At 52.6% G+C, this 23,582-nt stretch overlaps 8 protein-coding genes across 8 annotated transcripts; 6 read left to right on the top strand and 2 right to left on the bottom strand.

The window, feature by feature from the left end:
• Positions 1 to 269: 269 nt before the first annotated feature.
• Positions 270 to 1,895, top strand: AYO21_07299 (Kinetochore protein mis13; the record flags this gene model as incomplete). The annotated part of the gene is made up of 1 exon (XM_022657256.1): positions 270 to 1,895. One exon carries the CDS (start codon positions 270 to 272, stop codon positions 1,893 to 1,895), a length of 1,626 nt encoding a protein of 541 aa, XP_022510429.1.
• A 1,163-nt stretch (positions 1,896 to 3,058) lies between these two features.
• Positions 3,059 to 5,012, top strand: AYO21_07298 (hypothetical protein; the record flags this gene model as incomplete). The annotated part of the gene is made up of 2 exons (XM_022657255.1): positions 3,059 to 4,018; positions 4,113 to 5,012. The coding sequence occupies 2 exons, from the start codon at positions 3,059 to 3,061 to the stop codon at positions 5,010 to 5,012; spliced, it is 1,860 nt and encodes a 619-aa protein (XP_022510428.1).
• An 825-nt stretch (positions 5,013 to 5,837) lies between these two features.
• On the top strand, positions 5,838 to 8,346 carry AYO21_07297 (hypothetical protein; the record flags this gene model as incomplete). The annotated part of the gene is made up of 2 exons (XM_022657254.1): positions 5,838 to 5,929; positions 6,186 to 8,346. The coding sequence occupies 2 exons, from the start codon at positions 5,838 to 5,840 to the stop codon at positions 8,344 to 8,346; spliced, it is 2,253 nt and encodes a 750-aa protein (XP_022510427.1).
• A 317-nt stretch (positions 8,347 to 8,663) lies between these two features.
• On the top strand, positions 8,664 to 9,491 carry AYO21_07296 (hypothetical protein; the record flags this gene model as incomplete). Its single annotated transcript, XM_022657253.1, has 2 exons — positions 8,664 to 8,722; positions 8,780 to 9,491. The coding sequence occupies 2 exons, from the start codon at positions 8,664 to 8,666 to the stop codon at positions 9,489 to 9,491; spliced, it is 771 nt and encodes a 256-aa protein (XP_022510426.1).
• Positions 9,492 to 9,861: 370 nt separating this feature from the next.
• Positions 9,862 to 10,635, bottom strand: AYO21_07295 (hypothetical protein; the record flags this gene model as incomplete). The annotated part of the gene is made up of 1 exon (XM_022657252.1): positions 9,862 to 10,635. One exon carries the CDS (start codon positions 10,633 to 10,635, stop codon positions 9,862 to 9,864), a length of 774 nt encoding a protein of 257 aa, XP_022510425.1.
• Positions 10,636 to 11,279: 644 nt separating this feature from the next.
• On the top strand, positions 11,280 to 14,935 carry AYO21_07294 (hypothetical protein; the record flags this gene model as incomplete). Its single annotated transcript, XM_022657251.1, has 7 exons — positions 11,280 to 11,719; positions 11,774 to 12,584; positions 12,637 to 12,679; positions 12,732 to 12,909; positions 12,967 to 13,112; positions 13,167 to 13,940; positions 14,400 to 14,935. The coding sequence occupies 7 exons, from the start codon at positions 11,280 to 11,282 to the stop codon at positions 14,933 to 14,935; spliced, it is 2,928 nt and encodes a 975-aa protein (XP_022510424.1).
• Positions 14,936 to 15,722: 787 nt separating this feature from the next.
• AYO21_07293 (hypothetical protein) lies at positions 15,723 to 16,559 on the bottom strand (the record flags this gene model as incomplete). The annotated part of the gene is made up of 1 exon (XM_022657250.1): positions 15,723 to 16,559. The coding sequence occupies one exon, from the start codon at positions 16,557 to 16,559 to the stop codon at positions 15,723 to 15,725; it is 837 nt and encodes a 278-aa protein (XP_022510423.1).
• A 780-nt stretch (positions 16,560 to 17,339) lies between these two features.
• Positions 17,340 to 23,313, top strand: AYO21_07292 (hypothetical protein; the record flags this gene model as incomplete). The annotated part of the gene is made up of 2 exons (XM_022657249.1): positions 17,340 to 18,794; positions 18,859 to 23,313. 2 exons carry the CDS (start codon positions 17,340 to 17,342, stop codon positions 23,311 to 23,313), a joined length of 5,910 nt encoding a protein of 1,969 aa, XP_022510422.1.
• Between the last annotated feature and the right edge of the window lie 269 nt (positions 23,314 to 23,582).

Genomic DNA, 23,582 nt, shown 5'->3' with positions numbered 1-23,582 from the left:
TGTCCCTTTATCCACCATTGTTCCTATTTACCTGCCGCATTGTCCTTTTGTGTCAGATTCACATCATAGCTGATTTTGATACAATCCAACTAACATCCCTATCCAGAATTATCTCTAAATGTCACTTTCCTTTTTCCAGTCTTAACCGCCTTATATCTATTATGGTTTCCCGTCGTTGCAGTACTACGTAACAGCGTCCGAACATAGAATCCAGTTTGCGCAACAAAGGAGTCTGTCATATATCTGACAAGGCTATCCTCTTCTTCAAGATGTTGGTGCGAAACTCGGGCACACAACCAGGTGCTGTGATTCCGCTTCGGATATCCTCGCTTTCTAATGGCTCTACACAATCTCCTTCACAATGCATCAACACGGACTTTGTCATGTGGCCAGCCCCTGATGGGTGGTACACTCCTGCCCGAGTTTCTTTGCACGAGGACGAGGAGCCCTTCCCAAAATTCCAAGACCCAACCAAATCTCTGATAATCGAACGAACTCTACTTCTGGACACCCTTCGCTCTCGCGCAACATTCGTGTTACATCATGCAAGAGACCATGAGCGGTTGAGGTTCGAAGCTCTCTTGTCCCGCGTCGCTCCGTCTGGTCATATAAAACATGATCAAGATTTATCGTATATCAGAGCATCTATTCCAGGAATCCTCGCCTTGGGAGAGAGCTTCCGCGCGCAGAGAAGACTTGGCAACAAAGGCAAGTTGCCCGCAAGCAGAGGATTCCAGACTAACCTTCAGTCGAGTAGCGGAGAATTACAGCCGAAAGATATCTTGAAGGAGAAGATGAAAGAGCGAAGCCGCAAAGGGATACGGCAGGCCTTGATCTATGAAAAGGACTTTCGCATGGGACTTCTCGACCAGCGGACCAATGAAGGCGTGCACCAGCGAGGCCGATCGATCAAGCGCACCCATCCTGGCGCATTTGATCGAGCTAAGGTGACCACTGCACTGGTAATGCTCCGCCAGACTTTCCCGACCCGTTACGAGGCCATTCCTCTTGAGCAACCCAAGACCAGTGTGATCTCAGAGGACCAGAAGTCGAGTGGCAAGCTCAACGTGGAAAAGGTAGGTCAACAGGAGCTTTCTCGAGGTGAGAGAGCCGTTTCCGATGCCAATAACGCTGAAGGGCACTCAGGATCTTGGAAGTCTACAGATTCGTTTGAATCGGTCAAGAAGAAAGCTTCCTCCGTCTTCCGAGGTTTGGTGAACAAAGTCAGCCGAGGACGGTTCTCGAATGAGAAAAGTAAGGCATCGGGCTCTTCGCCGCCCCATGCACACACTGCCAGCCAGCACAAAGTCAGCGGTCACGTGGCTGAGCTCGACAGTTTCCCAGTTGCTCTGAAGATAAATGACACTGTTGCGGCATCGAGCAATTCGTCTGAACCTACCTGCGCGGAAGCTGATTCGTCCACAGAAAGAAGAAAACCTCAAACCAAGGAGGTCGTCAACGAAGCAGGAATAGTACGTAAGAGAGAAAATCGTGTCTCCAGAAGATCGGGGCATCCGAATGCATCGACCGTGGCCAGAACACCGTCCGCTCAAAGATCATCTGCAAAGCCCTCGTCTACAGGAATCACCGGTAACAATGAAGCTCGAGCGACCACCGCCCGGTTGCACCGTCCAGCCCTCCGACCACGCATGATCTCAGTCAAGGCAAGGAACAGAAACACCTTACACAAGCGCCGGCGATCACAAAACTTTGCGGCAAGTAAGGATCAGGCGCCGCAAAAGGCGAGTGCGTTGAATCTGAACCAAGCATCGTCCCGTTGGCACGTCGAGGTGAAGGCTCCAAATCGCCAAACTCTCCGCAAGAGCGAGGACAAAGTACTGAGAGTGATGGAAAAGGTGGATCAGAAGGTCTTTGGCGAGAATAACACTCGTTGATCCGGCTTGAAGACCTCTCGATAAGGTTGAACAAGGCGGCAACAATGAGTCGGGGTGCTAGGTAGTGTGGGAGTACCTTGACATTGCAGTTGTAGAGATCAGCGACTGGAGATAGTAACAGGAAACAAGGTAAGTTGGCAATATTTCCGTTACAAGACGTGACTAAAGACCCTTTAAATCTTAGTATCAGCAAAGTCGTTGTGGACGGTGACATCTCTGTGAGTGGCGGCCATCAAGCGAGGAGGCAGCCCCTGACCACGTAGCCTCGTCGATGACTAAGTCTATTTGCAGGTCAGCCTCCCTGCCTAGCAAGTTGCGCCCTTCTCATTGACAACATGTTAGGTCTTGTAGGAATCGACGTCAGTCACAAGGCCCAAGAAAAAGAAATCAAGACTCTAAATGTACCAAACTATGTCTTCACAACCAATGTCAGGTGTTTTTGCCAGCTTCGATTACCAGGGTTGCCTGGACATAGCCGCACCCACTCAACGTCATCCATATTCTATAGTCACCTTCTTCGGCCTCTGGATCGGTTACAAAGAAGCAATTGCGGGGTTACAACACACTCTGAACCTGGAGGAGTCCGCGGAGTCTCGGGGCGCGGCTTATACGGAGTCTGGAGAATATGTGACTTGGATCCACCTCTGAGCATTGAATCTCCAATTCTCAATTTCTCGAAGCGAGTGGCATTTCGTACATCTATCAACTCTTTCCATGAGCACGCACGATATATTTGGACGCGTGGTATCACGCGGTTCTTGTTTCAAATAGACAGCTAAGCTGCTGTGCCTCCCTTGCTTTTTGGTGACGATGATAACACACTCATCGAGGCAAATATTGTGGTGACAATATGGCCTCTCAAGGTTTTTTGGATGGAGACCTCACATCCGTTTCCATTTCCTCTGACTATTGAACTTGCTAATGTCCAGTCCTGGTCTCCATAGACGGCCATTGAAGGTCAGGATCCGCTCCGGGAAGTGGCCTTTTAGCCGTACGATTCAAATGGAACTGTAGCCTCCAGGTACATTGCAACGTCATGAAGCTGGAGAAGATCGACATCATCCTGCATCGCGGTGCTGATGACCGTGCGGACTCAAAAGGCGGAGTACCCCAGGCTTTTGACCCATGGCCACACTGGATCAGGAGGTGCAGAAGAACTCAAAATGGGTCGGTTCTGTGCTTGTGCTCTGATATTGCTTCGTTGCACCCTTCTTGCTGCCCAATCTGTCCAAAACCTCGGTGTTTCGTGCATTGCCAGCTCTCAGGAATGCGGGCCACGGGGAGGTATCGGCGACGGGGCTCATCCTGTATTGAGCCCTCAATCGTTCATTACCGACGCTCTCATCTCTACAGTCCCCAATACGACTCGTCAACTGGCAAGTGGTCCAGCACCGGTCCGCTTGTCAGCATCGCCGAGCAGCTCATCATCATGTCCCCCAAGGCGCAACATCATCATTGACTCTGCCAACGGTGCACAACAGGAAATGGTGGGATTCGGACACGCCTGGACTGACAGCGCCGTCAGCGTGTTCAACACCCTGGACAACGCCACACTGTCTCGTGTCCTGGAGGATCTTTTCGGGCAAAGTGGCAACAACATGGGCTTCATGCGGCATACCATTGGCTCCTCAGACCTGTCAGGAGAGCAATATACCTACGACGACAACGGGCCCAGCTTCAACGAAGGAGAACCTGACCTCGACCTGTCGAATTTCAGCCTTGGACCGCACGGCACCGGACAGGCCAAGATGATCGCGCAAATGGGCACAGTCAAGGGCGATGTCTTCCTCTTCGGTTCGCCGTGGTCATATCCCGGATGGACAAAATACAATGATCTGTTCATTGCACCAAATCTCAACGTGGACGGCGGCGGAAGCTACAACATCCTCAACAACAGCTTCAATCCGGTGTACATCCCGCAAATGGTGGAATATTTCTCAAAGTACGTCGATGCGTTTCACGACATGGGTGTTCAAGTCAATGGCATCACGCCGATGAACGAACCGCTCAACTATCAAGGCGGGTATCCTTGCATGCTTCTCGACCCGGTCGATGCAGCAAGCTTGATTGCCCAGGGTCTTGGTCAGGCGATGCATGATCGAGGTGTTATCATCATGGCATACGTAAGTCTCTCTTCTTATTTCTTTGTCCTTGCAAAGTTTCAATTTTTAGCTTCGATCCCAAGGCCAACTCTAGTCTCACGTTGCTTGATATCAGGACCACAATACCGATCAGCCCGTCTATCCTGCACGCGTCATCCAAGGTACAGGCGGCGAGGGCTCTCTTACCGATGCCGCAGCCTGGCATTGCTATGCGGGCCCTGTTGCAAACTACAGCGTGATGTCGGATTTCCACTATGCCTTCCCCAACACCCTGCAATTCATGACAGAGTGTTCCAACTATCTGCCACAAAGTGGTAGCTGGAACTTTGAAGTGGCCGCGAATTTCATTCCGCCAGTGACGCACGGCGCCTCGGCCGCGGCGATGTGGGTCATGGCGACAGACCAGGACTACGGTCCGCATTCACCGTATGGCGGATGTGCCGGTTGCCAGGGGAGCGTGATTGTGAATTCCTCGACGCAATACACCCTCACAAACGATTACTACATGGTGGGCCAGTTTTCGCGCTTCGTCCGTCGAGGCAGCGTCAACTATCGCATCCTGGGCGACGGGAACGAAGGCGACGCCAGACAGGACAACCAGTTCTACACCATGGCGGTGCGCAACCCCGACTCGAGCTGGGCAGTGGTCATGATGAACAACATCGGCAGTGACCAGGATGTAGTGCTCGGGTTCAACAACGGAGAGACGGACGTGTGGCAGGGGACGGTGCCAAATGCGACGGTGGTGACGTGGTTGCTCCCAGCCCAAGGTGTCGGCGCCGAGCCTCCTGCTCCTGATGTTCCTGCCGCTCCCTTGACTAATGTATCGGTATCGATATCGGTATCTGCGACAGCAACGGGGGGTGAACCGGGAGGAGTGTGTCCGACAACGAGCACTTCGTCGAGCTCCAGCTCATCCAGCAGCAGCACGAGTACCCTCGAATTGGTACCAAACACGACGCATACGATTGAATCGCCTGCGCCCGCTGGTGGCAACGGCACCGCTACCGCCTGACGGATGAGGGGAACGTGGTAGAAAATTACATGGATTGTGTTGGGAGGGTGTGTCTGTCTGTCGGATATGCGGTGTATGTCGATTGGGGAGGTTTTATGTAGTGGCTTTAAATAGAAGCACGGGTTGTGCTTGTACCTGACTTGGTGAGTTGAGGTACGAGGTACACAAGGGTCTGTGTTGTGCAGCAAGATAATTTAGGTACCTAATAGCCGTGCCGAATCCGGGGCTAGGCACTCAAGCACCAAGTGTCTCTAGGCAACACTTAAAGTACTACACAGCGAGCAGGTACTTGTACAGGTACGTCATTAGGCACCCCAGCCCCACAAGCTACTGCTAGGCGTCCCCAGTGTCTAGGCACTTGCCCCTACGGGGCAGCGGTTCATTTAAGTTCGGCCCAATTACTAGCACAGGTGCTCCCTCAACCTCCCTTCCTCCCTGCCATGCCGCCAATTCTGGCCTCCCAACCCGCATTTACGAGTAGTAACCCTCTGCCACTACCATGGCTTCCATGGCTGATGCGCTGCTCCCCCTCCAGCACATGCGGGAACTCGGCGGATCTTCGCCAGGCACAAACCCACACGGAGCTTGAAACTTCCACACTCAACCAAACTGGCGACTTGAATTCCATCCAGATCTCCTCCCCCCAAAGCTGTGCGCGTACGCGGCCTTCTTCTCCTCTTGACCTCGCATCGAGTGAGACGAGCAACTCTTCTAGAATGATGCTGCTGGTCTATAGTTCCCCAGGAACTGCTCGCCTGGTTCGCCGAGGCTAAGAGCATTTGAACTGCCGGTCCGCGAAACCCTTTGACTCCACGTTGACCCGCGATGGCCGATGACCACCAAAGCCCCTCGGCCCCCATGAAGCGAGTGTCGAGAGCATGCACCTTCTGTCGCGCCCGCAAATCCAGATGTGAATTGTAAGCGATCCGTTTATTTTTCTGCTTCGACGTTGTCTGCGCGTCAGTTTCCATGGTCCAACAATAAGAAAAGGACAGGTGGGACCTCTGTCTGCGTCTTTGCGGTCGGCCTGTGTTCCATCGATTCGTTTGGGTCCGGCTATCTGGAAACCTCTCACAAGCTGCAATAGCCGCCTGTCGGCAACCTCCCAAATAGACCATCAAACTCGTATCGACTTCTGTCCGCGCCAGTCATTGACCCTGATTGATCGTGCAGGGAAGCTTCAGGCGGCCAACCCCCATGCGCAAGATGCAAGAAAGAAAATCGCGAGTGCATCCTGGGGACCTCAAACCGTGGCGGAAGCCGAGTGAGGAAGAAGTTACTTTCCACCACCAGTCTCTCTGGCCTATCCAACCCGCCGACCTTGACGCCCCTTCTCGAGACCGATCCCCATGCCGACACCAGCTCTAGATCCCATTTGCGACCTCCTCCATTTCTGCGACCCTCCCCTCTCCTCGATCGATCCACGACTGCAGGCTCGGGAAGTGGTGTGGGAGGAATAGCCACTGGTACCAACGCGGCCGACGACGACGACTCGGTATCGACGACAGACAGCACAATTGGAGACACTATACCTAGAAATCCATCAGATGCATGGCAATTATTGAAAGATGTGGCAAACCGGGAGGCAGATCAGTTACACGCGAAAGGAGGAATAAGCCATCAGGATGATCTATCGAATCAAGATATGCAGAATGGATCGAGGCCAGAAGCCAGAGGGTCCATCAATGGCATTCACGCTGGAATCTCGACGTATCGACTGGTCCGTGAAGGCTACCTTACGCCCGAGATAATACAAATGCTAGTAAGACGATTTGCCGAGCACTATCACCCGTACCTTCCCTTGGTCCCGCGCAAATACTTTGATCCTGCTCAACTGGATGTCTTCGCGGTCAACGACAAACACCTGTTGACGGCCGTTATCACCATCTCGTCTAAGGACCTTATCGAACAGCCGACGATTCATACCTGCTGCTCTCGTTACATGCATGACCTGATATCGGGAATTGCGGCTGGCCATGATTGCGATGTCGAGGCAGTCGAGGCACTGCTGTTGCTCGCCGAGTGGGAACCGCAAGGCTTGCGAAATCGGATCGAGGCCGTGGGCAGAGGTGAGGAGGATCGGTCAGCCTGGATGCATGTTGGTATGGCTCTTCGAACAGGCTATTTCCTCGGCCTCGACCGAACCTCATTTCGACAAGAAACCGCCGAGGAAGCGAGGATCGACGGTCGCAAACGTCTAGCTTGGGCCAATTGCTACGTCTCAGACCGATTGATATCGGTGAGGATTGGAAAGGCATTCTGGTCCAGAGGACCTGGGCCCATGACTGGCCTTTCCTCCCAAGACTTTCCCTCGTTACAACCATTGAACCCTGGGGACGAAGATTATGCCAAAATAATGCAAGCAACCTTGGATCTCACTCAGCTCTACTCCAATGTACACGACGTGCTCTACTCGGGCATGCGCACCAGCGGACAGATGATGCTCATGGGAGACTATGTCAAGTATGTCGACGATTTCCGGGCGGCTATTGCGCGCTGGAATACGACATGGGGTAAACTGGAGTGCTCCCCGTATATCAAGGTCACGCTGCAGATGGCGTACGAATATCTGTGTTTGTACACCAACGCGTTTGCCTTCCAAGCGGCAATTGCTCAAGCAATTGCCAGCAAACCCAAGAGTGACGCCCATTCACTGAGGGACCATCTCCGAAGTGTGTTCTGTAATGTTGGTGCGATGCCCGACGCACGTTTCATCTGGGCCAGTGTGGCAGCAGCGAAAGCCTACCTGACGCTTCTCAGCACACAAGTGGACCCGAGCAAGTACCTGCGATACATGCCGCTGAGGTATTACCTGTACTGCATTTATTCCGCCGTCTTCTTGTACAAGGCTCGCTCGTTTGGGGTGATGACGGACATGGAAGAACGGCAAGTTCGACAACTGGTGTTTCAGACTATGGAAGTCCTCAAGCGAGCATCTGTATCTGCTCAGGATCCGGGATCCCGCTACGCAAGGTTATTGGAACTGCTCTGGATCAAACCGCAGAAGGCACCCTCGCAATTGCCTCCTCCGATGCAATCTCCCGCAGCATCCGAGGGTCCATTGTCGTCGAGTGGCAGTGTTCATGTCGACGCTCAAGGGTATATGCAATTCAGTCCGGCTAATGACTTCTCGTGGCTGGACCTCGAGGCAGTCGGCGATTACGTCTCTGGCGACCCGATGACAGGCAATGGGATGAACATGCTTGCTCCGATGATGGGGTTCGAGTCAACGTCGAATTTCATGCCTCAGTCGCAGGCTCAAGGGATGCAGTGGCAGCAGACCAACAACTCGATGAATTGGCCAGTGGACTGGAATGGCAACTTGTTCTTCTGAGTTCTTCTCCCACCTGTGTGGAGTTGGCCCCCATGCACAACTGCGCTGTTCTATCCGCTTCAGGCTAATGTCGGCGTTTGGGGGCAGACGCCGACGCGTGGGTGGCACTTGGACTTCCCCGCACCATCCACCACGATCTGCCCGACTGATTCGGCGCAGTCGCCGCGGCTGCAACACTTCGTCCTTCTGTGGAGGATCATTGAGCGCTCACGAGCCCAGCTTCGTATCCAGGGATGAGTACAAGACAGCGACTGTCTCAATTGACTTCTCACACCAACAATTCGCAGACATCAGGACTAAGTCGAGCTTCTCCCAGCATGTCCGTCGACAACGAAATCAAAGGCAGGCTCGCTCTGATTACGGGTGCATCAGGAGGGTATGTCGCAGCCTGCATTTTTTGAGGCTTTGCGTCCACCTTGACTGACAAGAACAGAATCGGTGCTGGCTGCGCACGAGACCTTTACCGGAACGGCTGCCACCTCGCTCTCACATATTCGAAAAACAAGGCCAATGTCGACAACCTGATCACCGAGCTGCAGGGCGACTCAGCCTCCTCCGAACTGAAGATCTCCTCACACCAAGTGGATATGGCATCGACAGAAGACATGGAAAGACTATACAAAGAGATTGAGTCACAACATGGCCATGGTCCTGACATTCTGGTCGCCAATGCAGGATATGGGAAGCGAGTGCCTCAAATAGTGGACATCACATACGAAGAGTTCGACTATACGATCCTGATAAACCTGCGCGCACCTTTTGTTCTTGCCAAATTAGCCGTTCCACACATGGCACAGCAGAAATGGGGACGCATCATCATGATGTCGAGCATAGCTGGCTATGGGGGTGGCATCAACGGCTGCCACTATGCCGCCTCAAAAGCCGGCCTGACAGGGATGATGAAGAATCTAGCCATTAAGCTCGCCAAGGACGGGATCACGGTGAACGATGTCGCCCCTGCCATGATAGGCGAGACAGGAATGATTCCTGACGCGAAGTTCCTCGAGGGCACACCTGGAGATGTGAGGAACATTCCGGTGGGCAGGCTGGGCACGCCGCAGGAGTGTGCGAATGTGGTAACCATGCTGTGCAGGACGGGGTATTTGACTGGGCAGAGTATCTTGTTGAGTGGAGGATTGAAATGAGTGTAGCGACCAAGTATTGATGTACTTTTGAAGAACTCATCTGAGACTAGAATATTTTCAGTGCTCAACCGCAGTGGGGAGCTGTATGGATCTAGGGACATGGATACATATCCGTCCCGCCCTCGAGCCTTGTCTGAGAGGCTACGAGCGGTTATGCAGGGCAATTTTACCTTTGTCCCTCCCCCTACCAGAAAAAGAGGAGTAGAAACCCTTTCCTCTTTTTTTCTTCCAAAAAATATACACAGTTTCCGCCCACGATTTCCGTGACGCCCAATTTGATCCATTTCGATCGGAATGACTGGGTCCATCACCACCTTTTGTTTGTCCTCCGTATCAACCAAGACCATTCCTGTATCTAAGGGGGTAGAAACTACCTCGACCCAGGCCTGATGATGGGTCCTTTCCCGCCAACTCTGGCGGGGCTAGTGCCAGCGCCGGTGGTGGTGCCATCGTGCTCGACCCCCTCCTGCGCAGCCCCGCCAGGCATGGCGTCCTTCCTGGTATCGGTGCCGGCAAAGACCCTCTTGGCCGCGGTCGTGGAGGTCGTCGACTTTGATTTGGACTTTTGCGTCGTGGTGCCCACGTACGTCCTGCTCTTCTGGGCGTCGCGCACCACGGCGGTGGCGCCTTCGGTCTCGGACGTCGTCGAGCTGATTTCCACGTTTGCCGGGCTGACTTCGAGGGGGTTGAACGGCGCGTTTGACGGCGGTGTCGGCGCCTCGTTCGACGTCCCTGTGGTAGTTGTTTTTGTGGCGGCGCTGGTCGAGTTCTGGATCTGGATCTGCTGCCCCGCCGCCGCCTGGGCGATGGACCGCGCCGGGTCCGCGGTCGCGGTGCTGTCGGGCGAAAAGGACACGGGCTGCGACGCCACGGCGTCGTCCGTCCCGGATTTGCTGTACTCGCTCGGTTGGCGGTCGATGCGGGTCCGGTCCTGTTGCGCGGAGCGCTGCGATTGGATGTCTTGCTGGCATTGCGTTGTAGAGGCGGAGGTAGTAGAGGAGGATTGATGGCGGATGCTGGCACAAGGCCAAGTCCGAGAATATGCGATGGTTTGTGCACGAGGTGTACCTCTAGGGTTAGGTCTAGTATGGATGGTGGTACTCCTCCTCGTTAGACTCGAGGCGGAGAGGCGGAGAGGGTTCATGGTTCTTGGGTGTCTCGTTGGTGCTGTGCAGTAGTCTAGTATTCTCGACTGATGGGACGGAGTGGTGTGTAATCCAATGTATTCGGTTTGGATTGGTTTTGAATCGCGAATGAGTTTTGGTCCCAACTCACAGTCAGAGTGTGCACATAGAGTAGATCATAAGACTCACCCAGGGTACAAAGGGCAGGGCATGTACTGGTATATATGTCTAGCGGAGGTAAGTATAGGATCGGCATTGGTGATTGGCCCCCCGGTCAACCTGTTGAGTATTTTTCTGATATCATCCTGACGTGGGTGGCCAAAGTTGTGCCTGACACCCGATTCCATTCCCATCCACCCCCGGATTTCATTCCCCTCGTCTTACAACCTCTAAGAATCGTCGGATTTAGCCCCCATCCACCTCGTACAGCCTTCCCCGCGCCTGGCCACTAGAGGATCGCCATGTGTCGCCTCCACCTTCCGGGGTCGCCTTGCACCAGAAGGACAGCGCCCAACACGAGATATTCAGCCTCACCAGGCAGACTTTCGACAGGTCTCTCGCCGTACTTCACCTCAGAGTCCATCCAGGTAATCTCCCCCTGGTGGACGAGGCTTGACCTCTGTTGGAATCGCATCCTTCTGCCGATTGTCAGGACTGAAACAGAATGTCTGACCCTCTCTCAGCAACAAGCAGTGTGATAGGCGTCGTCTCATTAGGCCTGGTCGTCTGCCAGGGCTTGGTTACCTACTTTTCGACCTACAAAGGTCAAAACCAATATCTAGACAGTCTCACCCAAAGAGCCGAAAACCTCCAAGGGTGTCTCACCTTGTTACAACATGCTCTCCCACTATGGACGGTGCGGTTTTCCGACACAGCCCCCCACATCGAACAGCATATCACCGCGTGCCAGGCCAGCATCGTGGTTTTGAGCAGTAAGCTTTCTGGATTCAAGCGGACGCCAGGACCTTCGTTGCACAGAGACAAACTGCGCTATGTCGCACACAAGGCAGCCTTTCCATTCACAAAGGCCACCATCACAGAGCTGTCGGGCATACTTGACGGCTTGCAGGAAAACTTGCACACGGTCCTCTGCATTGTCGGGCTGTAAGTCCAAATTAAAAAACACCCCATTCACTCCCGGCACTGACGACCACAAAGGGAAGCATCCTCCATCCTAGTCAAGACCCAGGATGTGACAAACACAAAGATTGATGCCGTTTTATCAGCTTCGGGCGTCATGACTGCTCGCATCCAGAGCGCTAGCCATGACCTCTCGTGTCTGCGGGCTGAAATGTCGACGATCCAAAACGACCTTCAAGCAGTGAAATCAATTCTTGGACCAGGCGTGCCTACACTTATTCAGCGGACTGATGGCCCGAGTCCGAATGCAAACCCCCAGAACTGGCAGCAAGGAGGTTTGGAAATACGGAAGGTTCAATCTCAGCACCTCCCAACACTAACTTCTCCCACCGGAACTTCTCTTCATGCCTTGCCCGGACGTCCGACTTGTTCAACCACACACACCTCAGAATGGTCCAATTCCTACATCTGTCTATGCCTTAGGACCATAACTCGTCGACCCACTAGGTCCAAGATGCTGTTCGTCGACTATTTCCAAACCCAGGAGCATGAAGAAGATTGCCCTTACTATCTTCCAGGCGCCAAGAGGAGAAAAATGGACATCTGGATATCCTTTCGCTCGGTGCTGATCTCTCGTGGTGTTCGATGCATGGTGTCCTTGGCCACTGGCTCGGCTGGAGGAATCAGTGCAAACATTGACTGGATTCCAGTTGTTTCCTCTGAGACTTCTCCTGCTATACGAGTAATAGAAGAAGTGTATGGAATGCTTAAATATAGTGTAGAGCCGAATGTTCTTGTGGATAATGCCCGTGTTGAACTGATGGGCCTCTTCGCACAACGGAGAGCACATCCGAGAGAGGTCGATCAATTTGGACATAGTCTCCTGTGGGTGAGTGTATTCATGGCCAACGCGATCAACCCCTTGCTAAATGCCAGCGCAGTATGCAAGCTTCCTAGCCGCTTGGCTAGCATGTCGGAGACAAGGTACGAACTACGACCTTTTTTTGGCATTTTCCAATACCTCTCTGTCGCCTAGGAGCAACGAGATCACTTGTTTCGAGAGATTTCGCATTCAGATTCGAGGTTAGAAATATTCGCATTTGTACTGATCATTTTTGCGCCTCCGAAACAGACGCGGCCTTTCAATCTTTTTGCCGCCTCTTATACTCGCTTGCCTCTTTGGGTGCCAAAGCAAACCTTGAAGACGTTATTGAGTAAGCCAGCGGATTTCTTCCCCGTGTCCTACAAACCTTGCCTGAGAATGTATGCAGTGGATTCACGCTGTTAGGCGGTGCGAGCGCAGAGTTTGGGGCGCTCACGGAAGATTTGAGCCAGAGGGGAGCTCTCGAAAATCCATCGGACAAGGGCAAAATAACAGCGGTCTACAAGCTGGTTGACTGTCCACAGTGGTACCATGGTATGCTGCTCAAGACATGATTATTGAGAATATGATAAATTGCTAACGTTTCAGTGCTGGAAAACGGACCATTGGGCCAGGCGATTCTGCGACGAAACCCAGAAGAGGCCATTCGCCTGCTCCAGCAAAAACCATCTCTTATTGGAGAGTTGAATGATTGGGGCCACTCCCTTTTGCACCTCAGTATCGACTGGCCCCTAGGTCTGGTTATCCTTCTCAAATATGGAGGTTCTTCATTGATCAATGTGGAGGACAACTCTGGAGCTAAACCAGTGCGGCTAGCGTTGAAGAGCTCAGGGATTGCAACCATGATATTGATAGCGGCAGGATCTGGGCTTGATGACAATGCTCTTGAGGACGTCATGTTTACGAGCCCCGAGGGGGTTTCGCAAGAACTCTTTGATGTTGCCGTCGAGGGACTTGTTTACCGAAGAAAGCAGCTTCAGCGAATAGCAGAGTCGTATTTGCCTCAATACAGGCGCTCATTCGCCGCCGACGCACTCAAAGTTTTGGATGAGCAGGCCGTTGAGGTGTCCACTGCACTTGAAGAGTCTGGGATCAGGATTCCAGGAGTTCTGTCCATTCCCAAGCAACAGAAAACCATATATCACATCGGAGAACTTTCTGCTAGAGATGCGCAGCGATTTTTCAACAATGGCTTCGAGGATATTGACGGGCGTGACTACCGAGGCTATACGCCTCTTATGGGGAGACATTGGTGGCGCGACGGACCTCTGGCCCTCCAATATGCTCAATGGCTCTATGATCGCGGCGCCAATTTGCTTTGCCAATTTCCTACATGCACGAACAACAACTGCGCAGAGACAGGTGAGCATCAGAGGCCACCTGCGCTCAGAGCAATCCATACGGTAGCATTCCAGCTCGGGCGGACACTCTTCCACTCCCGGTGGAATGTGTTGGACTTCTTAAATTCTACTTGTGCGACAGATTGTTTCGAGCTTCTTTCGACTATTGTCTCCTCCAATGTGTCCGACGGCTGTTCCTGTGCTTGTTCTAGCCAAGGATGTATTCCGGTTCTGAATTTATTGAGCAATCCCAGTCCAATTAATGGGCCTCGAAGCTATTGGTTCTTGCGGTGGCTGGACTTATATTTCCCGTATGATTTTCCTCGACTGTTTCTGAAAGTTCTGAGACTGTACACTTTTGAGAGTCTCGGCTTGAGGCACACCTGTTGCCGAAATGGCTGTCATCGGCACTATGATGGGTGTTATTACCCCTCCGAAAAACCCTGCCCGTTTTCGATCCCTGTTGATGACGAGATTCAAGAGATTCAGGACGAAGAAAGACATCTGATATCTCTTCTTGAATCACTTATGGTGGAGTTCACGGAACAGTGGCTATGGCCGACGTCAGACTGGAAGGTGGACGAGTTCATGTCTAAGGTTTGGCGGCCTAGGTTGAGACAGATTCGACAAGAAAGAGCACAAATGTCCGCGGGAGACCAGGCCCAAATGCGACGCATGGGCGTTGAGGTGCATTACGTCGACGAGAACTCTTTGACTGAGGATGGAGATGAAGATGATCGCTATGCTGAAGATGACCCTAGCACATATGAGGGGGTTTACTGGGATGGATCGCCTCCGCGAGACACAGCAGCCGAGATTGCAGCTGAGAATGCAGCCAGGAATGCAGCCCGAAAAGTGCAGTCCGAAAAAGACCTTGGAGAGATTAGAGCCTTCTTCACCGACTCCGAAGTCGCGGAAATCCTCAAGGAAGCTGCGCGAGAAAATGGTCTCGAAGACTACGACATATGGTTCAGCATAGTTGAAAAGCTTGATGCGCGGCAAAACGAGAGAGTTTAATTTGCAGAGTCCATCGTCGCGACGACTTGACGTATATTAGGACGAGCTTCGACACGTCCTTGTGACGACCGTGGGCAACGCAGAGAAGAGGCGATCGAGGGCATGTCATTGTCTGAATGAACAGCCGAATTCCAGTATATGGAGCAGCAAGGAAGATTGGAAATGCTTTCAAGGCCGATTAGGAGTTGGCGAACGTATTGATGTTCAACCTGATGAGGATGGTCGGCGTCCTTCGTATATGGACCCTGTCCTCTCACGACTTTCGATGATGCAGGTCTGAGATGGGTCGACGGACGGACAGACAAGTCCCTTTCCTTTCGTCTGGAACACGGCATGGCACATTTACAGATATAGAGGGGAAAAGGTGTAGTGAATCATGAATGATGAACTCTTTGCAGATGAACAGCTTCAGAGATATTCTGCTTTCTGCGTGCATATCAGATACCTGTCGCCGTTTGTCTTTGGCTCTTCTTCTTCTGCTGCCTCTCGTTCCCTACAAGGAGGGCCTGCTTGATCTCCCTAGCCTGACCTAGTTTTACCTGACCTTTCATCATGGCGCTGTGCCGTGATATGCTGTGCTTTGCTTTACTAGCGTGAGCTCCGTCCCCTAAAACCTCGTTGCGGCCAACCTTGTCGCCTTCACATGTTACTTAGCACGGTGTAGCTACTGTTCAGCAAGACCTCTCAAAACGTCCAGACTGGGGAATGATTCCTGGGACCAGCGTTAAGCGTCACGTTTTACACCGAGGTAGATGCCCTCCGTCCTCTGATATTCTGAGAGGTCTCTCTACTTGCACACAAAATAATTCTCCTGCAGCGCGTCGTGCAGGCGACCAAACACGCCGCCGTGCCAGGTCTTGAAATCGTCAAACTCCTCGCGCGGCATGGTAGCTGAGAGCATATTCAGCCAGCCACCCACGATCAGGTCGGCGTAGTTTGCCTTGTCGCCCTCGAGGTAGGGCCCGGTGTCGTGGACCGCGAACCGCTGGGCCAGCGAGGTCAGGGCGACGTTGAACCCGGCCAGGAACTGCGCGCGCGCCTCGCCCTCGATGCGGATGTCGTCCCACGAGCTGAGGTGGGCGCGCTTGGCGAAGAGGGCCTTGGTGGCCTCGGCCGTGTCCGGGTTGAAGGGGAGCTGGTGGGCGACCAGCACGACGTGGGCCGAAAAGGTCGCGTCGACGTGCACGTTGAAGGTGGCGTACGCCTCGTTCTTGGCCCCCTTGCGCGTCGTCAGCGGCGCGTAGAAGGCCGTGTCCTTGAACGGGCTCTCGTAGTCGAGCCCCGTGCCCGTCGTGTCCGCGGGAAATAGACACCCGCCTGACTGTGGGAACGTGTCTTCGAGGTAGTTGGCGATGTCGAACGAGTCTCCTACTACCTTGCCCGAAACCGGCTCCCGCAGCATGGGAAGCGTGTAGAAGTCGGTGCCGTCGTCGAACTGCCGGACCGCCGCGCAGCCGAGCCCCTTCCGCACGTCGGCGATGTCGAGGATGTCGACCCACGTCGTGGTGAAGGGGACGCCCTTGAAGCTGAGCGCGAGTCGGGACTTGGAAGGGTTGGGTGCGTAGGAGCGCGGTTGGCGGGTGGAAGAGATGTCGTAGAGGACGAGGGGGTTTGAGTCTGTCATTTTGGAGGCGAGGCGAGGTGAGGCGTTGAGAGATCTGAAGTTGTCTGCGTTCCCTTATTCCATGAGGTCGATAAAGCATTTACTCTGCATGGCCAACAAATGCCGAGTAAATTCTTGGCATTGAACCCTTGACCAATCAGAGGGAGAACTACCTAGGTACAACCTTCTCACTAGTGCCCTCGAGGCGACCTTCTACAACTCCTTTATCTCTATCTTTCAGGACAGTCTCCTACTCCGATACTTTCTAAGTCTAGTACAGTGTAGCTAAGGTCCTAGACGATATCTTTATTAGTTTAAATCATCTTTATAGGTTTGCCTGCGGGTGAGAACCGTTGCCAAGACTTTATCTAGAATCATTGGTCACGTGGGGGATATTAGAGCAAAGCAGCATGTGGACTAACTCCAAAGAAGCAATATGCCCTTGCCGCTCGAAATGAAGCCTGGCAGCCTGGTTACACAAGATCCGACTGTCATCAGGCTGGATTTCGAACCAACACCTCTTCCTTCCTAATCATCAACCATGCACGCCATGCTTGTTGTTGTTCTGCCTCTTCATCAAATTTCGATCGCAACGAAAGCTGGACATCCCCCTTCATCAATCCTGTGAGCACCCCGATCGCCGCTGGGGTCCCCAGCCCTGCCGCCTGCCTGCCCAGCAGCCTCATCTTCACAACTTTCCCCTGGCCAGATAATTGCAATCTTCAGACAATTCCACAACACTTGAGATTCTGATGCTATATTCACTCAACTCCTTGACGTCGGCGGCAAAGATTTGACAACATGGCGTTGGCCTTCCGCTTCTTTCCTCCCCCAAAGCCAGAGATCAGACTGGCCCAGGCGGTCTGCAAGTATGAAGCTATTCTGCAGGCCAGCGAAAAGGCAGTCTTCCGCTCACTGCGTTCAGACAGGCCGCCCGGTTTATCTGATGTGATGGAAACCACTGCTGCTGTTGACCGCAGTATAAAAAGTCGCCGTTGCTTCGGTCCCCGCCTCACTAGCATTTTAGAGTCGGTTCAACAGTTCTCGACAATAGTCGACGCTGTTGTTGGCAGCTCTCGGTATACACTTGCAAACGCAATCTGGAGCGTCTTAAGGACGACTTTGCTAATCACGTCAACATTTGGAGCGTATTTCGACAGATTATCTGCCCTGTTCATGAGGATTGGAATACACTGCCCCCGATACCAGGAATGGGGTCTGCTATGTTCGATTTACTCCCCAATACAAGATGACCTCTCTGAGTACTTCTGCGCAATCGTCGATCTGTGCATAAAGGCCGTTCTCTTCGTCCGAAAACCTCCCATTACTCATTTGACATCAGCCCTTCTCAACAGTTTTCGAACCGAGTTTGACCCTCTGGAAGCTGAGATTGCAAAGTTGGCGAAGCCGTACTGGAGGCAGCTGGAAGCTCAAAAAGAGGCACTAGATAGCAGCAATATGGGCTGGACTTTTCTAGATCCTCTTTTAGAGGCGCAGGTGGCGCGCCGGAAAAAGCTGCAATTCCTTGATGCTTGTTCAACCTTCGACCAATATAGGTCATGGAAGCAAGCACAAAAATTGGGGATATGCTCTTGGATCTTCGACCAACCTGCTTATAAGCAGTGGACTCAAGAATCGTCCTCGGGCGTGCTGTGGTGTACCGGCGGGCCCGGATCGGGCAAAACGGTATCCACCGCAAATTTAGTGCGACAATTGCATATCGACAATCCTGAAGCCATTATCGGCTTCTTCTTCTGCAGCTACGATGACGCAAAATCGATGAAGGCTAGGACCATCCTTGGTAGCCTGGCGAGGCAGCTTCTGAGAAAGACACGCCCAGAGCCCTTTGAGTCGATTGAGATTGATGGTTCGAAGACATTGGATGAGGACGAGATTATTTCGAACCTGGTTCCTCTGCTCGCATCCACGAGTTGCACATACTTTGCTGTCGTCGATGGAATAGACGACTGTGCCGAGGGGGAATTATGTAGGCTTTTACGAAGCCTCCACACCTTGCTCCACTCAATACACCGCTTCCGCATATTCTGCTCAAGTCAGCCCGATACAAAACGCAGATATCAGGCTATACTTCAACCGCAACACGAACTTTGGTTGTCATCTCCAAAGTACGAAATCGACAGTTATATTGACAACGCGTTGCAAGAACATCTTGAACTAGGTAGCCTCGCTTTGGATGACCCGAGCATTATCCTAGAGATTAGGAAGGCTCTACTCGAAGGAAGCAAGGGAACGTGGGTATTTAGTTCCATACATAAAAGATTGTGCTGATCATGATAGGTTTCTTTGGACTGCACTACAGCTCGACTCTATATGCGCCGAGGCGTCGGATGGGGGGATTCTGACTGCTCTTCAGTCGTTACCGAAAGACTTACCACGTGTTTTTGAACACATTTTGCAAAAGGTATCTGAAAAGTATCCCGAATTCGTCCAGATTACACGGAAAACCTTCACCCTTGTTGCCGCAGCTCAGCGGCCACTGACAGTCCAGGAACTCCGCGAGGCTGTGAGCATTTTGCCGGGAGACACGCGGGGTCCCGGATTGCCGCACGACATGAGAAGTGTCTTGGGTAAATGCGGAGGCCTGCTCATTGTTGACGAGGAAGATGACACTGTTCGATTTGCTCACCCTAGTGTCCGACAGTATCTTACCTTCACTTCCGAAGGCGCAACAAAAAGCCAGTTCCATGTGGATTTACGTGAAGCGGATATCACCATGGGTGAGATCTGCGTCACCTATCTCGAACCATTCTTTCTCAAAAGTGGACAAGCCAAGAGCGACAGTCGTGGGTGGATAGAGTCATCTGCAACAGCTTCTACTGTTTTTCGCCCTGGCCTGCCCTCTACAACAGGCGCCCAGCATTCGCAGACACTTTTGAAACCTAACAGGAAGCCAAACTTCGATGCGGAGCCTTACCATGAAGGAGCAGATGGGTATGCAATCCCTGAGCGAGAACTGTGGACGCATGCGTTTCTTCCTTATGCAAGCGAATTCTGGTTGTTTCACACAAAAGCCTTCGAAGAAAACCTGCAAGTCTCGTACCGCTTGTGGTTACGACTAATACGGTTCGAAAACCAGCAAGTCACACTCCCCTGGTCACGTGGAGCGTGGCATCATCGAGCCAAAAGTCTTCTCGAATGGACGGTCGATAATGAACAAGGCGCCATCCTCAATCTCATCATCACAAAACTCAAAACATATTCAGAGGTTGAGCGTGTGTGGCAGGTGCTACTTGCGAAAGGGGTGTACCTCGGATCAGACGGCCTACATGGTAGCGCCACATTGCAGCGAGCTGTCAGTTCTATAACTGCCAAAATAGTACCAGTATTGTTCGAACGTATGGTCGAACGTCCCACGACCATGGACCCTCGAAGTGCTCCTTTGTGGTGGGCAGCTCAGCAGAGAGACGAGCTTTTCAGATTGGTGCTCAGTCAGGAAAACCGCCAAGTCAACTGCACGGACCCAGGAGGGCGGTCGGCTTTATCATGGGCGGCTCAGACGGGACGGCGTGATATTGTGGTGCAGTTACTGGAACAGGACGACATCAATGCAAATTTGAGCGATGAAAACGGCCGCACTCCCCTGTCGTTTGCGGTTGAGAACGTCGATTCTCAGGTAGCCACGCTCCTGCTAATGCGACCTGATGTTGATTTCAATGCACAAGATCGCTATGGGCGGACTGCACTGTCGAGGGCTGCCGAATGTGACAATCAGAGTGTGGTCAAGTTACTTCTCGACCACGACAGTGCTGTTGCCGAGTCTCAGGATCTGGAGGGGAGAACACCTTTGTCGTGGGCAGCCGGTAAGGGGCACGAAGCAACAGCTCGATTGCTCATCTCTCATGGAGCCAAAGTGGACTCGGTTGACGGACTGGGACAGTCACCACTCTCGTGGGCAGTCGAATATGGCCACTACAACATAGCGAAACTTCTTGTGTTGGAAGGGAAGGCCAACCCGCACCTTGAAGACTATCGTGGTCGCACACCGCTATTGCTGGCTGTTGAGAACGGACACGCGGAGATTGTCGAGGGTTTTCTTGAAGCCCACAAAGCTAACACGATATCCCTCAGCGATCACGACAAAGAGCTACTCATGCTGACCGCGATCCGAGCTGGACATCAGGCGATTACCCAATTGCTGCTGCATATATGGGGAACTTCCGGATCCTCTGGAGCGAATGCTCTGCAGACAGCGTTATCTTATGGACACACTGACATCTCTAAATTCCTGCTAGCTCAGTACTCGGATTGGGTCGCCAAAGAGAAGTTTGAATGGCTCGGAGCACTTATAGACGCTGGATTTGAGCCCGACGATAGCCTGGCGCTGCTTCTTGAAACTGAATCACCCGAGCCGTGGGTCAAATATGGGTTGCCCGATACCGAGACGATGGAACTCGTTTCCATTGATGCGAATGAAAGGGTCGACTTCCACCATGTGTCTTGCGCACACAAGGAGAGTTCCGGTGGTGGATTTGCCTATGACCAACTGGCTAATCCGGCTACTTTCCACATGAGACGGGAACTGGTGCAAAGGGTTATTGCCGCGTGTTGTGGGCTTGCAGGAGTGCTGCCTCCCTCGAGGTATTTGGATCGTTTGCCCAACAACATCGTCCCCATGGCGCAGGCGCCGCCAAAGCACCCGAGTCGCCCACTCGAGGGCGCCAATGAGGCTTTTGGCCAAGTCGAATTCGAGGGAAACGAGGCCACAATTGTCTACGCTTACAGCTACGAATGGGCTGAAACCCCAGGTGATGTTGAGGAAACGGTGAGTTCATACCTTTACAGACGCAAGTATTCGAACGCAGACTCGATGGATTACACCCACTGGTTCAGGGGCTCCATACCATTCGGGCTTCTGGATGTTCCTTTCAGACGTAAAATCGAACGTCTGAAAAGGGAAGCAGATCATCCGTGGTCGTATCCACAACTTGCAGCCCACCTATCTAGGGCTGTCCAGAGATTGCGCACAGCGGCAAACCTCCTGCAAAGTGCTGGGTTTTGCTGCAATTCATTCACAATCCTCTGTGAGAGCGAATTCCCTGTCGAAGATATGCTTAAGAGCCCTGTAATCAGAATGGCCACAGTCTCATTTGAGACCTTGGAAAGCCTGATGACCTCTATTGCAGACATAAGGGACTCGGAGCTTGAGAGGGCTAGAATTGGCCTAGAAAATGCTACTTCCACATGTGTCGATGTGTTGAGAGGCTGTCTAGGTGGACAATATCTCGACGTCAGAACAGCCGGTCAGAAACTCCACACTTGCTCCCTGGTCGTGCAGATGCTCAGTTTAGCGCTTCTGTCCTACGCTCAAGGTCATACCGGAGAACTCCACCCGATGTTCCTCAAGCAGCCGTTAACGAAGATCAGGCTCCAAGGAAGCTTGGTGGGTGAGATACCCATTTTTGCCGAGCTGCGACCATTAGCTTGCATGCGTTCAATGATAGGTGGAGATGTTCTTGTCTTTAAGATTGCGTCAAGGCCGCAGGCCACTCCGTCGGCCTTGACATCGCCAGCATATTTATACGCAACATGTGCCGAGATCGTGGATACTTGGGGGCCAGCTCATGTCATCAGATCCCCCGAGTCGTCAGATTCAATGGAAATCTATGGCCTCATGATCGGAGGAGGCCTCATCACATCCAGTAATTCTCTACCCTCAGGACTTGACCTCTTTCACTGGTATCAAGATGACGAAGATCTAGGGGCAGAGCCCAGACCATTTAGTTACCAGGAGCCTATCCTCGTTGGGGCCGTCACTGTCAACCCAGCTTGTCCTCTTGATGCGCAAAGGAGCCGCAGGCTCTCTGAAAAATTCCTGCAAGATCTAGGAACGGCTCGAGACACTTGGGTTCCGCATGAGATTCCTCTAGTGTTACAAGGAGGGAACTTTGCGATCGCTCAGGTGGGTCTTACGTACCAGAAACATGCCGGAAGAACTCTGAAAAAGGAGCTCCTCGATCGTTGGAATGCTTTCGAGGACATTCGGCTTTTCGACTTACCATGGGGCCTCCAGATCAGCCTCTGTACAGGAGTCGCTCGCAGGGTGCGCCTACGAGATTTGATCGAGGAACCAGTCATCCGATTCATCGACAGTCTCCATGTGGATGGGTGGACAGCATTGAAGCCCACGGCTCTAGCAGGTCTAAGATCCAACGATTTTCTTCAGTGGTGCGACGGACTCGAGGACGATGGGAGGGTTTGCCTTAGGTCAGTGTTTAGCAAGTTGCTCAAGCTATTCGAGCATACGGGGTTCGACACGAATGGCAACACCTTTGGAGTCCTATGGCCCGAGGAGTCAAACCCATATCTAGGGATCAAAATCTCTCCTGTCAACTCGCAGCTGTGGTACCGTATGTTGAAGGATTCGGAATGCTGCGCGACCTTTGCCATTGTGACTTCTCTGTGTTTGGAGACATCGAAACACAAATGTCAGAAGAAGCGGGAGCTGCTCTGGCATCAGGGAGGGACGGTCCTGTCGACGTCAGTATGTCCAGCGCTCCCAAGCCTCTTGCCTGCCATTCAGACTCCGGCCAATCTATCCAGGTGGCAGTTGGAGCACAAGGAGCATTATTGGATTGGAAGATGCGGAGGTGAGGTGTGGGTGCGTGTCCGCAAGGAGCCAAACCGTTCCACGGAACTGCAGCTCATGCGCAGGTTTCACAACTTTCCTTTCTACCTGTTTCGGAACCAGGTGTTGAGAGAGAAGCCCGATGTCAACTTCCACACCGAGGAAGTCTTTGTCCTCACGGGCAGCTGATGGATCAAAGTTATGCAGGTCGATTAGGAATGTTCTGGCGACAACAACCGCGTCCTATGTTATCACAATCCTACACCGGGCACCGGGCCTCATTACGAATAACGAATGGAAGGGTTGATTATTTTAACTTGGATGGAAGCATCCGAGGGGGAGGGGAAATGTGTTGCGAAACAGCGTTCTTGGTGTTGATAAGCGCATTGACGTTGATGACGAATTAATGACCCAAATGACCCAGGAAAATGAAATGTAAGTTTGATTTGAATCAGCTT

The sequence above is a fragment of the Fonsecaea monophora genome (assembly GCF_001642475.1).
Source record: "Fonsecaea monophora strain CBS 269.37 chromosome Unknown Scaff55, whole genome shotgun sequence".
Lineage (NCBI taxonomy): Eukaryota > Fungi > Ascomycota > Eurotiomycetes > Chaetothyriales > Herpotrichiellaceae > Fonsecaea > Fonsecaea monophora.
This window is presented reverse-complemented; position numbering and strand designations above follow the sequence as displayed.